This window comes from Bolinopsis microptera, chromosome 2 (assembly GCF_026151205.1).
Source record: "Bolinopsis microptera isolate Bmic1 chromosome 2, MBARI_Bmic_1.0, whole genome shotgun sequence".
Lineage (NCBI taxonomy): Eukaryota > Metazoa > Ctenophora > Tentaculata > Lobata > Bolinopsidae > Bolinopsis > Bolinopsis microptera.
In genome coordinates, this window is record NC_087073.1 from 22,680,029 (window position 1) to 22,695,156 (window position 15,128).

Consider the following 15,128-nt stretch of genomic DNA (forward strand, 5'->3'; position numbering starts at 1 on the left):
ACCTCAGTCCTCCAGCTCTGTTGAAACAGCGGGGCTGCTCTGTTGTCTGCTGTACTTTGAGATCTCATGGTCCCCATGGTTACCCTCTTTGTTTTCTTAGGCACCTGCCGTCATCTCATAGAAATCAGGGGGATCTTCTTGTGGGAGAGTGTCAGGTGTGTGGTCACACACCTTTGAGGGCGCCAAACTCTTGTTTCCATCCGAACAGTAGAATCTGGAGGCGCAGAAGGTTTCATCGAATCATCGTTGTAGCCGTCACACACGTCCATATCATCTGAGAGAGGGATGCTGCTGCCATCGCCACAGGAGTAGTTCGCAGACAGTGTCTTGGTCGCTGGGTTCATCTCTATGTTGCTCCAGTCGATGAACTCGCAGTGATTCTCATTAGGTTGGCATTGTGTTTTACAAGCAGACTTATACGCCTGCTTCCTACTCTTAGAAAACTGTTTCAGAACAGATTTCTTCCAGGCCCAACTTGTATCTGTGAAAGTATTCAAACACTTTAACAGTCCCAGACCAGCCTGATCTGAGGTGGAACTGGAGATGAGCTGACTTCCTGCCCGCCCACACTTGTCCGCACGCTCTGTCCCACTGACAGTTCAGGTAATTCTCACAAACACACTCTGATCTAGACAGTCTGGCTGTCCATCACAGACCTGGTCCACACAACCCAGACCATCATTACAATAGAACACATCGGCACCCTGGTCACAGCCACACTCGTCATCAGCCACACTCGTCATCAGCCACACTCGTCATCAGCCACACAAATTTGAAAGACCGGTCTGAGTGGAACTGAGTACGAGAACCACCAGCTCGTTATCAAATGCTATTGAAATGGCGCTTTTATAAATTTTGGAGCCCTAATGCATGTTTCTGTGTGTTTCTGCGAGAGTAATTAGGAACTATTTAGCGACCATGTGCAGAGTAAAGTAGTACAGGAGGGGAGGGTACATACTGCATAGTCATACTATTACTAACATTACAGGCATATTAGCAGTGGCGTAACGATCAAGGGCCCCGCTGGGGGGGGGGGGGGGTGCGCCATCTTAGGGGGCGCCAAATCTTCGTTTGAATGTGAGACAATTTTGAAAAACTTAACTGCGCGTTTTGCTCTATACTAAAAACACACTTTTTTAGAGATTTTACCGGCGTATCCTCTAAAATCATCTAATTTGTCCAACTTTAGGGAGGGGCGCCAATAGGCAACGTTACGCCACTGCATATTAGTAGTATTAATATACTGACCACCATACAACTTAGTGTAGGCAAGTCATGTTACCATGGTTACCAGGCGATTAGTACAAGAATAATGCCTGTACTGATTTGCTGACCTTGTATCTGGTGTATTTCCTCTGTGTTTCCCCTGTTCAGCTTCCCAGATGGTAGACCTAGATCTGGTAAGATAGTTTCCATTTTAATTGTAATGTAATTGTTCAAGTCACCCTCTTCCTTAAAATTTATAGTTCGCTCTTACCACTCAGCTTACGTAAGATAATGGACTCAAGCAAAGCGAATTGTGTTTCTATTACTTACTACGACATCACAATCACTAGGGAGGGGGGGATACACTACACTCCAGCTCTAATCTCCCACCTCAGGTTCGAGTTAAGTTTATAGAAAGTATTACAGTGGGTACTTCAGATCACGTAGCCACTGTAACAGCGGGTACTACTGCAGTGGGCAAGAGTCATGTTGACCTTCAGACGTATATTCTCGCCTATGAGGAGATCAGCAAGATATTCGCCGTCTTAGGCTCTGTAAGTAGGGGGGTCCCCTCTGTAAGTAGGGGGGTCCCCTCTGTAAGTAGGGGGTCCCGTCTGTAAGTAGGGGGTCCCCTCTGTAAGTAGGGGGGTCCCCTCTGTAAGTAGGGGGGTCCCGTCTGTAAGTAGGGGGGTCCCCTCTGTAAGTAGGGGGGTCCCTTCTGTAAGTAGGGGGGTCCCCTCTGTAAGTAGGGGGGTCCCTTCTGTAAGTAGGGGGGTCCCCTCTGTAAGTAGGGGGGTCCCCTCTGTAAGTAGGGGGGTCCCCTCTGTAAGTAGGGGGGTCCCCTCTGTAAGTAGGGGGGTCCCGTCTGTAAGTAGGGGGGGGTCCCCTCTGTAAGTAGGGGGGTCCCGTCTGTAAGTAGGGGGTCCCCTCTGTAAGTAGGGGGTCCCCTCTGTAAGTAGGGGGGTCCCCTCTGTAAGTAGGGGGGTTCCCTCTGTAAGTAGGGGGGTCCCCTCTGTAAGTAGGGGGGTCCCCTCTGTAAGTAGGGGGGTCCCTTCTGTAAGTAGGGGGGTGCCTTCTGTAAGTAGGGGGGTCCCGTCTGTAAGTAGGGGGTCCCCTCTGTAAGTAGGGGGGGCTCTGTAAGTAGGGGGTCCCCTCTGTAAGTAGGGGGGTCCCTTCTGTAAGTAGGGGGTCCCTTCTGTAAGTAGGGGGTCCCCTCTGTAAGTAGGGGGGTCCCCTCTGTAAGTAGGGGGGTCTGTAAGTATCGGACTTTACTTAGGCTCTGTAAGTGTCGGACTTTATTTGAACGGACATTAATTGGACGCTGGAGGCCCTCGCGTTCATTTTGATATCCGTTCAAATACAGGGTGGGCCAAAAGTCAGTGTGCAAACGTTGGGTCTTATACCTCCGCTGAGTTTTATTTTGAGAGCTGTTGCTTTGCAGATGGCATACTGTACTTACTGGTTCGAGGATTCCGTCGTCAAAATTTGAAAATTCGAATATTTTAGACCACGCCCATTCAATATTAAAACACCTATATTGTTTTCTCTGAAAATCCTGAACGCCTAATTTTTTTAGAGACGGTAGATTATCAAATGTTGCATATGATCTGAAAAAATGAGGCAAAACGGATTAGAAATGACGAAGTTAACAAGCATTTTGTGTATCTCGTTAACAAATTGACTGGGTGATTATGTGACACCGTGACACGACACCTTAATTGGGCACCCTTAACAATTCCCATAATGTTTAACGGGGTAGTTAACGGGGTCACCTTATCACGTGATTAGGTAAACCAATCACCTGATCACACGTAATGAACAAGCTTGTTATGCTTCATATCTCGGTCATCTGAGAAGCTAGAACTCTCATTCTTTCAGGGCAAACGTAATTCGAATGGCCAAACACAATTCAATAACATTTAGCTTGATCCGATTATCCAAACTATCAAAAAAATGTGAAAATGAACCTCCATTTGAAAAAAATGAACGCGAATATTTTTCGAGTTGACAAATTCCTCGAACCAGTGGTGGTACTAAGTCATACCAGAAGGAAGTATTTCAATTGGGCACTCAGTGACTGAGCTATTAAGGCCAACGTTTGCACACTGACTTTTGGCCCACCCTGTAATATGCGATAAGGAAGTTAACTTAAAGTTAAATACTGATCATGAATGCCTTCGAGAGTTCATTTTAATGTCCGTTCGAAATTATGTCCGTTGACGCAATGTCCAGTCAAATGACGTCCAATAAGGTTTATGGAGTTCATATTCATCACCAAGTTTTTGAAAATGTGTGCATAGTGATGTTAGAGCTTGGTGTGCTCAAATGCTGGTTTTGGGGTTTTGGCAGGTTTTATATTTTAAAAATGCAATGTTTTAATATTATGAGGTATTATGTAATATCTATCTGCCACCCCGACATGTACATGATATGATCCTAATCTCACACCAGGTGTTTAAGTTCGTTTCAACAGATGTGGAGAGGAAGCTATCAATACTCCGTTCTAAGCAGCAACAGCAACCTCAACACTACAGCACTCTTAGCTCTATGATCAGATACGAAACTGAGACTAATTTAACTGCGAGTGATAATAATAACGGGTGTAGGACGCTTCTCAGACTGCACAGAGCCCTCGGTGTGTACAGTAGGAGACATGAGGGGGAGAGGGGGATGAGAGGAGGAGAGGAGGAGAGGAGGAGAGGAGGAGAGGAGGAGAGGAGGAGAGGAGGAGAGGAGGAGAGGAGGGGAGGAGGAGAGGAGGGGAGGAGGGTAGGAGGAGAGGAGGAGAGGAGGAGAGGAGGAGAGGAGGAGAGGAGGAGAGGAGGAGAGGAGGAGAGGAGGAGAGGAGGAGAGGAGGAGAGGAGGAGAGGAGGAGAGGAGGGGAGGAGGAGAGGAGGGAGGAGGGTAGGAGGAGAGGAGGAGAGGAGGAGAGGAGGAGGAGGAGAGGAGGAGAGGAGGAGAGGAGGAGAGGAGGAGAGGAGGAGAGGAGGAGAGGAGGAGAGGAGGAGAGGAGGAGAGGAGGAGAGGAGGAGAGGAGGGAGGAGGAGAGGAGGGAGGAGGGTAGGAGGAGAGGAGGAGAGGAGGAGAGGAGGAGAGGAGGAGAGGAGGAGAGGAGGAGAGGAGGAGAGGAGGAGAGGAGGAGAGGAGGAGAGGAAGGAGAGGAGGAGAGGAGGGGAGGAGGAGAGGAGGGAGGAGGGTAGGAGGAGAGGAGGAGAGGAGGAGAGGAGGAGAGGAGGAGAGGAGGAGAGGAGGAGAGGAGGAGAGAGGAGAGGAGGAGAGGAGGAGAGGAGGGAGGAGGGGAGGAGGGGAGGAGGAGAGGAGGAGAGGAGGAGAGGAGGGGAGGAGGGAGGAGGAGAGGAGGGGAGGCGGAGGAGGAGAGGAGGAGAGGAGGAGAGGAGGAGAGGAGGGGAGGAGGAGAGGAGGAGAGGAGGAGAGGAGGAGAGGAGGAGAGGAGGGGAGGAGGAGAGGAGGAGAGGAGGAGAGGAGGAGAGGAGGGAGGAGGGGAGGAGGAGAGGAGGAGAGGAGGAGAGGAGGAGAGGAGGAGAGGAGGGGGAGGAGGAGAGGAGGAGAGAGGAGAGGAGGAGAGGAGGAGAGGAGGGGAGGAGAGGAGGAGAGGAGGAGAGGAGAGTTGAGGGGCAGAGCTGAGAGGTAGAGGGAGGAGAAGAGGAGGAGAGGAGGAGAGGAGGAGAGGAGGAGAGGAGGAGAGGAGGAGAGGAGGAGAGGAGGAGAGGAGAAGAGGAGGAGAGGAGGAGAGGAGGAGAGTAGGAGGGGAGAGTTGAGGGGCAGAGCTGAGAGGTAGAGGGAGGAGAAGAGGAGGAGAGGAGGAGAGGAGGAGAGGAGGAGAGGAGGAGAGGAGGAGAGGAGGAGAGGAGGAGAGGAGGAGAGGAGGAGAGGAGGAGAGGAGGAGAGGAGGAGAGGAGGAGAGGAGGAGAGGAGGAGAGGAGGAGAGGAGGAGAGGAGGAGAGGAGGAGAGGAGGAGAGGAGGAGAGGAGGAGAGGAGGAGAGGAGGAGAGGAGGAGAGGAGGAGAGGAGGAGAGGAGGAGAGGAGGGGAGGAGGAGAGGAGGGGAGGAGGGTAGGAGGAGAGGAGGAGAGGAGGAGAGGAGGAGAGGAGGAGAGGAGGAGAGGAGGAGAGGAGGAGAGGAGGAGAGGAGGAGAGGAGGAGAGGAGGGAGGAGGGGAGGAGGAGAGGAGGAGAGGAGGAGAGGAGGAGAGGAGGAGAGGAGGGGAGGAGGGGAGGAGGAGAGGAGGGGAGGAGGAGAGGAGGAGAGGAGGAGAGGAGGAGAGGAGGAGAGGAGGAGAGGAGGGGAGGAGGGGAGGAGGAGAGGAGGAGAGGAGGAGAGGAGGAGAGGAGGAGAGGAGGAGAGGAGGGGAGGAGGAGAGGAGGGGAGGAGGAGAGGAGGAGAGGAGGAGAGGAGGAGTTGAGGGGAGGAGGAGAGGAGGAGAGGAGGAGAGGAGGAGAGGAGGAGAGGAGGGGAGGAGGAGAGGAGGAGAGGAGGAGAGGAGGAGAGGAGGAGAGGAGGGGAGGAGAGGAGGAGAGTTGAGGGGCAGAGCTGAGAGGTAGAGGGAGGAGAAGAGGAGGAGAGGAGGAGAGGAGGAGAGGAGGAGAGGAGGAGAGGAGGAGAGGAGGAGAGGAGGAGAGGAGAAGAGGAGGAGAGGAGGAGAGGAGGAGAGTAGGAGGGGAGAGTTGAGGGGCAGAGCTGAGAGGTAGAGGGAGGAGAAGAGGAGGAGAGGAGGAGAGGAGGAGAGGAGGAGAGGAGGAGAGGAGGAGAGGAGGAGAGGAGGAGAGGAGGAGAGGAGGAGAGGAGGAGAGGAGGAGAGGAGGAGAGGAGGAGAGGAGGAGAGGAGGAGAGGAGGAGAGGAGGAGAGGAGGAGAGGAGGAGAGGAGGAGAGGAGGAGAGGAGGGGAGGAGGGGAGGAGGGGAGGAGGAGAGGAGGAGAGGAGGAGAGGAGGAGAGGAGGAGAGGAGGAGAGGAGGAGAGGAGGAGAGGAGGAGAGGATGATTGCTGAGATTGGGGAGGGGATGAAATTCCAACTTTAAAACAGAGATAATGCCGAAAAGAATAGCATTACAATAAGCTTGCTCACTGTTCGTTTCAGAGTTCGTGGCGGAGTTCATTAACGCTCTGATAGAAAAGAAGGACAGTAGCGTATCTGGTCCTGTGTGGAATGCGTACAGGTACTCTTTTTAACATGCTACCATGGTGACTGACGGTTCAAAAAATTGAACCAAAGGTTGAATCCATAAAATTTGTTTAATGACAATGTTAAAACAAGATGACTGATTTAACTGTAAAGTTCTAATGAAAACCTCAATTTCAGTGAAACCTTGGCAAAGCACCACACATGGATTATCCGAAACACAGTATCCATGGCAATGTACACGTTACCTACGCGACAGAATATTTTACTTCAAGTTGGGAGAGAGGAGGACCCGGAATCTTTGACCCCACTCGTTAAAACCATGAGAGAGGTCTATGAGATCGTGCAAAGTGCTTACACACAATCTGCACTCTTAGACCTCAAATAATTCAGGAGCTTAATAGATTTTGTTGTGCCGCCTGTAAATAGAAACAAACTTTAGGGTCACGCCCCTTTAAAACCCATAATTTCTTAATATTGCTTATCTAGATAATTTCAAGTTGATATCGAGATAAAGTACTTACGTAAAAATTAGTAGTTTTCCTTCGTTTTCTGGTCATTTTTAGGTGTAATTCGCCCAAAACATATGATTTTCTCTAATTATTTTCAAAATATTTTCATTAGACTTCATTAGGAAATGTTTAACAAGGTCAAGCTATTAGTATTTAGCTACAATAATTGTTTAACAAGGTCAAGCTATTAGTATTTAGCTACAATAATTGTTTAACAAGGTCAAGCTATTAGTATTCAGCTCACAGCTACAATAATTGTTTAACAAGGTGTAGCTATTAGTATTCAGCTACAATAATTGTTTAACAAGGTGTAGCTATTAGTATTCAGCTACAATAATTGTTATGTTTAACAAGGTCAAGCTATTAGTATTTAGCTACAATAATTGTTTTTCAAGCACAAACAGATGTCCTTATCTTGTGTCTTAATTAGGTTTTGCAATTAAAATTTGCTTATAATTTGCTCGTTAAAAGTTATCTACTTACCTAGATACACAATGAGGTATATAATTATAAACTGCCAATCCTACCATGCATTTTAGAGACGTAAATGGGGGGGGGGGGGGGGGGCAATCGTCGTTTGAACGTGAGACAATTTTGGAAAACTTAACTGCGCGTTTTGCTCTAGAAACACACTTTTTGAGAGATTTTACCGGCGTATCCCCTAATTCTAAAATAGCCTAATTTGTTCAATTTTAGGGGAGGGGTGCCAACAGGCTACTGCACAACCATCGCCTTTAATTTTATTATACTTATATGTTATAGCTCTTGTAGGTTTATAACCTACGTAGACGCGCGCCGCGAGTTGGACTCGATCGTCGACGGAACAAATATTTCGCCCAAATTTTAAGAAAATTCTTGTAGGCGGTGCGCCATTTAATTGACGATGTCATTAATTGACGATGTCAATTCATAGCAGCTCGGCGCGGCACAGTAGCGCATCTCGCCGATCTGTCGCTGTGAGAAGCCTCATTGAGTGCGCGGCGCGGCACAGTAACGCATCGCGCTACAAGTGCGCCATCGACAGTAAGACGCGCGCGCTGACCATTGAATGGTTTTTAGCTCTTATTTCGGCCAGCACATTATTTTGGAAACAATCGAAAAGTTATAATACTTCCCATATAACAATTTCGTTGAAATTTGGTCAGCTTACGTTAACACTTATGTTCTACTGAACCTAATTTAGTTTGAGCAATTTTGTAGCGCGATGCGTTACTGTGCCGCGCCGCGCACTCAATAAGGCTTCTCACAGCGACATCGGCGAAATGCGCTACTGTGCCGCGCCGAGCTGCCATGAATTGACATCGTCAATTAAGATCAAGAGCAATTTCGATGGACAGAATTTGAGTTATCAACGAATTTATACCTGTTTTGTCATTTTTAGACCTCTTAATGAAGGCCAATCTCTCCCAACTAAATTAGGTTCGGTAGTTGAGTATGATTGGAAGGTTCTGACAAATTTTCAGCATGATTCATGTTCAGGAACCGAAGATATGACAGAATAATATGACAAAAAGCAACGAATTTCGTCAAATTACGCGACTTTTACACCTAATTTTGCTCCAAAAGCCGTGCACCATCAAATATGGCACCTAGGCGAAGCTCACTGATCATTTTAAAAAAGTATAACAAATTTGGTACTGTGAAAATTCTCACAATCTTTAGAAAACAATGGTACAAAAAATTTTAAAATCCGAGCAAGTTTATTTTTATCGTGCACCCCCTAATTTTTGCAAAAAGGCCCTTTGGTTGTGAAATTGACGGATGTTACTCGTCTAAATTTCTTCGAAGTAGCGCGCGCCGCTTTCTTTTCGATGGCAAGTGCTACGAAGTAGCGCGCGCCGGGCCAGACCATTAACAATGGTCAAGTTGTGAAATTGAATTAAATCGGTGTATTTTTTACGCTGATTCCGAATCAACCCCCATGATGTAGGGTAAAAATGCTTCCCTGGAGAGTTATGGGCAAAAACCGTTTTGGTCACGTGACAGGCTAGTCAAACATAAATTTGATTGTTTAGGGTTAGGGTTAGGGTTGTGGTAAGGGTTATGTATAGCTTCGGGGTTAGGTTACTGTTAGGGTTGGGATTTGGGTTTTGTAAAACCGTTTTGTACGGCTGCAAAACCATAAAAACCAAAATCACGTGAAATTTTTGGGCGAGCGAATTAATAAAACTAAAAGCCATTTTACCCCCTATACTGTTTTTTTTGTATCACGTTGTGACACCCACGGTCGTTTCATTAGGCCGTTCTTACGATATAGGGGGAGCCGCGCACTCGTGCGCGGCGGGTCATACAACGTATGAAAATGTTTTTCCATTAAGTCTCATGATCGGAAGTCGTTCAGCAGGTTTATAATTATTTTAAGTTAAAACATTTTAATTTAATGCGAATGTCAAAGACGACAGCAATAAGAAATAGTAATTCCATAAAACCTTACTATTAGTATTGGCTGGGGCTTAACTTCGAAAGTAAAAGAGCAATAGAGACTTTGAGGTAGAGGTAGACAATGTGCAAATTCAGAGGGGCGCCAACAGGCAACGTTACTGATTACATCCCACAATTTTGGGCATATGACTGCAAATGAATTATTATACCGAGACTTGCCATAGTGTCACGTGAGAGGGGCTGTGAATGCCCGAGATGTGCCCGAGATATGCCCCAGGTGTGCCACAGGTGTGCCCAGGTTCTTTTCCCAAGGTTTCCCAATTACCATGCCCGAATTTTGCCCGAGATGTGCCCGAGGTGTGCCTCAGGTGTGCCCCAGGTGGTTCTGCCCGAGGTTTGCCCGAGGTGTGCTTTCTGCCCGAGATGTGCCCGAGATGTGCCCCAGGTGTGCCCGAGTTTGTGCCCGAGGTGTGCCCGAGGTGTGCCCCAGATGTGCATCGGCAGATTACCGAATTGCCGAATTACCGAATTTGCTAAGCTGCAAATGGAATGACTGAAAAGTTTCCAAAACGTGGCCTGGAGACAAACTGCACGTTAAGTACCGTTACGCCACTGTTAATGTCGTTGCTGGTATGGTTATGGATAATCTTATGAAGGAGAATAAGCCGCTCCCTGCGACGCTGCAGATAAGGCTTCCACATCAATCAACAGGCAAATAAACAAATTTATAACGGAAATTTGTTTTGTGTGAACTTTATTGAGTGTGAAATTTGAATGACATCATGTAAATGTAATGTTATAAATTATTTTCTAAATCCCAAAATCTCCGACTTTTCAATTGCCCCACGTTGTGGGTCTGTCACGCACAAGTTCTCCTAATTTTAGTGTACATACTACTTATTCAAGTTCCCCCTATACTCCCTATACTACTACTAACTACTTTCTATTGGCCTCGTCTCGTCAACTTTTCAATGAACCGTTAAATCGACTGATGAAGACACATATGTGTTCCGTTGTCGTATATCTCTGAGAGCCAGCAGTGTGGAACTACAATGGTTACCATGACACCTCACTCTTGAGGGCAGGTGACCACTAGTTCCGGTAGCAGATTCTGATTTCTCTCTGGCAGACTGAGTCGTTTTTTATCCTGCAGCTTAGTATCCTGCAGCTTAGTTGCTTTCGACCCTCTTCTGACTACTTTAAGATTGTCGAAGAAGTTGGTAATGTCTTCGATAGTGTTGATACCTAATTCAAGGGATTTGCTCCTTTGTCGAGAGAGGTTGGCTGACTTTATGGGTCGTAGTGCTCTTTGGGATACCTGATCGACAAATTTTTGTCAAGTTTCAAATTTCAATGTTGAATGCAACAAATGTTTGAATTTTCTATGCTAAGAACAATCTGATGGTGGTGATAAACTCATACCTGTTACCATGACAACCTCTGTTAAGGGGGTTTACCTGTTACCATGACAACCTCTGTTAAGGGGGTTTACCTGTTACCATGACAACCTCTGTTAAGGGGGTTTACCTGTTACCATGACAACCTCTGTTAAGGGGGTTTACCTGTTACCATGACAACCTCTGTTAAGGGGGTTTACCTGTTACCATGACAACCTCTGTTAAGGGGGTTTACCTGTTACCATGACAACCTCTGTTAAGGGGGTTTACCTGTTACCATGACAACCTCTGTTAAGGGGGTTTACCTGTTACCATGACAACCTCTGTTAAGGGGGTTTACCTGTTTACCTGTTACCATGACAACCTCTGTTAAGGGGGTTTACCTGATACCATGACAACCTCTGTTAAGGGGGTTTACCTGTTACCATGACAACCTCTGTTAAGGGGGTTTACCTGTTTACCTGTTACCATGACAACCTCTGTTAAAGGGGTTTACCTGTTACCATGACAACCTCTGTTAATGGGGTTTACCTGTTACCATGACAACCTCTGTTAAGGGGGTTTACCTGTTACCATGACAATCTCTGTTAAGGGGGTTTACCTGTTACCATGACAACCTCTGTTAAGGGGGTTTACCTGTTACCATGACAACCTCTGTTAAGGGGGTTTACCTGTTACCATGACAATCTCTGTTAAGGGGGTTTACCTGTTACCATGACAACCTCTGTTAAGGGGGTTTACCTGTTACCATGACAACCTCTGTTAAGGGGGTTTACCTGTTACCATGACAACCTCTGTTAAGGGGGTTTACCTGTTACCATGACAACCTCTGTTAAGGGGGTTTACCTGTTACCATGACAATCTCTGTTAAGGGGGTTTACCTGTTACCATGACAACCTCTGTTAAGGGGGTTTACCTGTTACCATGACAACCTCTTTTAAGGGGGTTACCTGTTACCATGACAACCTCTGTTAAGGGGGTTACCTGTTACCATGACAACCTCTGTTAAGGGGGTTTACCTGTTACCATGACAACCTCTGTTAAGGGGTTTACCTGTTCCTTCCTATTAATGCTGGGTGTGGTGGCCCGTAATGGACTCCGCTGTTTATTTTCCTCTTCTGTGCTGCTCTGCCTTCTGGAATGAATTTTAGCATTAATTATTAATTATTATACTACAGTAAAACCTATAGAAATTATCAGTGCTCTAACAGTAACACAAGACTGCTGAACTACTACCAGGAACTTGATTCTTATTGTCTAACATTATACTAACGATATTTTTCCAACAGGGATGTCGGTAGGCGAGGCTGATTGCAGGGAAATGGTGGAGTTGCTGAGTCTACAGTTGATCCCACTGTCCGGGCACCAGTTGTCGAGTCTGTCAGGAGAAGCAGAGCGGCGTCTCAGGAGGTTTGATGTCTGCATCAGTCTCCTGTAATCAGGAGTAGTAGAGTGTCTCCTGTCGTCCACCCCCGTTATCAAAGCTCGTCTCTTGTCTTCTGTGGGGGAGGAGGAGTTCCTTCTCCTCTCCACTGGAGGGATGGGACTGAAGCGACCAGCGAGCTGTCTCAACCGTAAGTCTTTAAATACCTTGTCGTCCCCGCTGGCAGAGTAGGTACGTAGTCGGGGACTGTGTTCTCGTCTAGGGTAGGCTGCCTTGATAGTGGGGTCCTGATCCGTGTGTTCTCGTTTAGGGTAGGCTGCCTTGATAGTGGGGTCCTGATCCGGGGTGAAGAGGAGTCTTATGTCTGGAGCTGAGTGGACCATATCGCCCTCTTCACTACCTGGCAGTGATCTTCCTGGTGAGAAATTTGGTTACAATCATGAAATCATCTTTTGAATGTGGGAAAATTTAGAAAAACTTAACTTAAATAGTAGCCCCCCCCCCCCCCCCCGCTTCCTACAACCCTGACTACTAGTACCACTGTTAAGTAGTGTATCACATAAGCACTGAGCAGTTTTTTTCTGGATGATATTAATCATGATTTATTATTTGTAGTAAACTACAAAAATTGAAATCGTAGGCCAAAAATCTTGGGGGATCGACCCCCCCCTGGGAATTATGGCCCTGAATCAGTAAGAATTACGGCCCTAGGAATCAGTGAGAACTGACTGTGAGCAGATGTAGCCAGGGAACCATTGCTGCTGTACACTGATAGAGTGCTAGAACACTGCCGCTTCTTGTAATCATTCAGCTTGCTCTGAGAAAGTAATGTCGATACTCGATGACAAAATTCATGCACTTTCATTAATTATAAAACGAGGTCAAAAATATGTGACGTGATATCAGTCACTCAACTCTACTCAACTCTACTCAACTCTACTCAACTCTACTCAACTCTACTCAACTCTACTCAACTCTACTCAACTCTACTCAACTCTACTCAACTCTACTCAACTCTACTCAACTCTACTCAACTCTACTCAACTCTACTCAACTCTACTCAACTCTACTCAACTCTACTCAACTCTACTCAACTCTACTCAACTCTACTCAACTCTACTCAACTCTACTCAACTCTACTCAACTCTACTCAACTCTACTCAACTCTACTCAACTCTACTCAACTCTACTCAACTCTACTCAACTCTACTCAACTCTACTCAACTCTACTCAACTCTACTCAACTCTACTCAACTCTACTCAACTCTACTCAACTCTACTCAACTCTACTCAACTCTACTCAACTCTACTCAACTCTACTCAACTCTACTCAACTCTACTCAACTCTACTCAACTCTACTCAACTCTACTCAACTCTACTCAACTCTACTCAACTCTACTCAACTCTACTCAACTCTACTCAACTCTACTCAACTCTACTCAACTCTACTCAACTCTACTCAACTCTACTCAACTCTACTCAACTCTACTCTACGTACCTGTAGTTTGTTGAGATCACAGTCAATTGAACGAGAGGCGGACGATCTTCGGGAGTCCAGACTGGAGGACTGTCTGGCGTGGGCGTGTTTCAATACTGCGTTCCTCCGATAACACTGCTTGTAGGAGTTAGACATTCTCACTTCAACATATCCAGCATTAAGTTATCAACAAAGCAACCAGCAATATAATAATAACAAATGTGCTACTTCAAGATATTCAGCATTAAGTTATCAACAAATCTAAAGCAACCAGCAATATAATAATAACAAATTTGCTACTTCAATTCGAAATACAAGAATATGCTCGATCTCTGACGACAAATTGTTTTTTATTTTGATACACTTTTTGTCCACTAAAACCAACTCACACACTGAAGCATGCCTCTTGAGCTGCATACGATCTAGCTGAATAGTGGATACGTGAACAGAGAGACAAGTGAACAGCTTTTATATTCTTCATATTTTGTACTGATTGTTTGTATCATCACAATCGCAGATTCCATATTAACCGGATATCTTTATCTATCCGGATATGAGGTTGTAAGGACTAAGTTGGCACACTGCCAGTCTGAAGTGGTGGCAGCTGTTTAGAGTCAGAACACCTAACAATGACCATTATCTTGAAAACTGATCACGTGATATATGTATATCACAGTGCTGGCAAGCATGACCGTGCCTCTTATACATTTTATACTATTATACCCCTTTACTGTTTTTTTCAGGCATTAAGGCTCATTGGAAGTCGTTCAGCAGGTTTATTTTTAGTTCAAAACATTCTAATTCGATGTCAAAGACGACAGGAATAAGAAATAGTTATGTGGAGATTTTAAAAGAAATTTGCGCCAGCACTGTTATACGAAATTCGGTAAAAACCCAAAATCGCCATATTCAGGTGCCTTAAAAACCATGTTAAAATTGAGTTAGAGATCTGAAACTTTGCAGGGTGTCCAAATCGACTGCAAAAAGATTTTAAATTTTCAGGAGTATCGGGAAGTGGGTTTTCTGGAACCCCTGTTTTACAACAGATTGTCGTCAAGTACTCAAGTACCTTATCGGACCTTATTTGGACGGACATTAAATGAACGGACATTAAATGAACGGACATTAAATGAACGGACATTAAATGAACGGACATAATTATGAACGGACATTAATATGAACGCTAGAAGGCATTCAGAACCATCAAAAATCCGAATTGTTTTCTTTCTTTTTTTACCTTTTTTTATTTCAGCAAATGATTTTTAAATCCATTTTTTATACAGTAAGTAAGAAAAGCAGTCGTTAAGCAGTAAAAATGTTAAAATATGTGTACATGATCAGTGTCTAATATCACATATCATCTTCATCAAATGGGTTTTCGTGCATGAAATAGTCCATGCTTAAAGCATCAGTGGTTTCTATCTTTATGGAAACCTTTTTTATCAATATCAAACTACCCCGGTCCTGCATTTCATTGTTAACTTTTAGTTTTTACAAGCCAGTGGGCGTGAAGTGGTTTTATCTTAGACAACTTTAGGTTAACGTTAACATCACGTGGAGCTTTCCTAGCACTGTTTCATTACCTCCCCTGAGTAATATGAACTATAACAAAGTCGGACAATGTCCTTGAC

General features: G+C 45.8%; 2 protein-coding genes across 2 annotated transcripts; one reads left to right on the forward strand and one right to left on the reverse strand.

Moving 5' to 3' along the window:
* Positions 1-1,261: 1,261 nt before the first annotated feature.
* LOC134811496 (ceramide-1-phosphate transfer protein-like) lies at positions 1,262-7,254 on the forward strand. The gene is made up of 5 exons (XM_063818341.1): positions 1,262-1,400; positions 1,602-1,760; positions 3,658-3,841; positions 6,303-6,381; positions 6,525-7,254. Exons 1-5 carry the CDS (start codon positions 1,383-1,385, stop codon positions 6,730-6,732), a joined length of 648 nt encoding a protein of 215 aa, XP_063674411.1. The 5' UTR covers positions 1,262-1,382; the 3' UTR covers positions 6,733-7,254.
* A 2,778-nt stretch (positions 7,255-10,032) lies between these two features.
* Positions 10,033-13,653, reverse strand: LOC134810972 (uncharacterized). Its single transcript, XM_063817668.1, has 5 exons — positions 13,519-13,653; positions 12,749-12,836; positions 11,909-12,434; positions 11,689-11,770; positions 10,033-10,556 (listed from the first exon to the last, which is right to left on the reverse strand). Exons 1-5 carry the CDS (start codon positions 13,651-13,653, stop codon positions 10,308-10,310), a joined length of 1,080 nt encoding a protein of 359 aa, XP_063673738.1. The 3' UTR covers positions 10,033-10,307.
* Between the last annotated feature and the right edge of the window lie 1,475 nt (positions 13,654-15,128).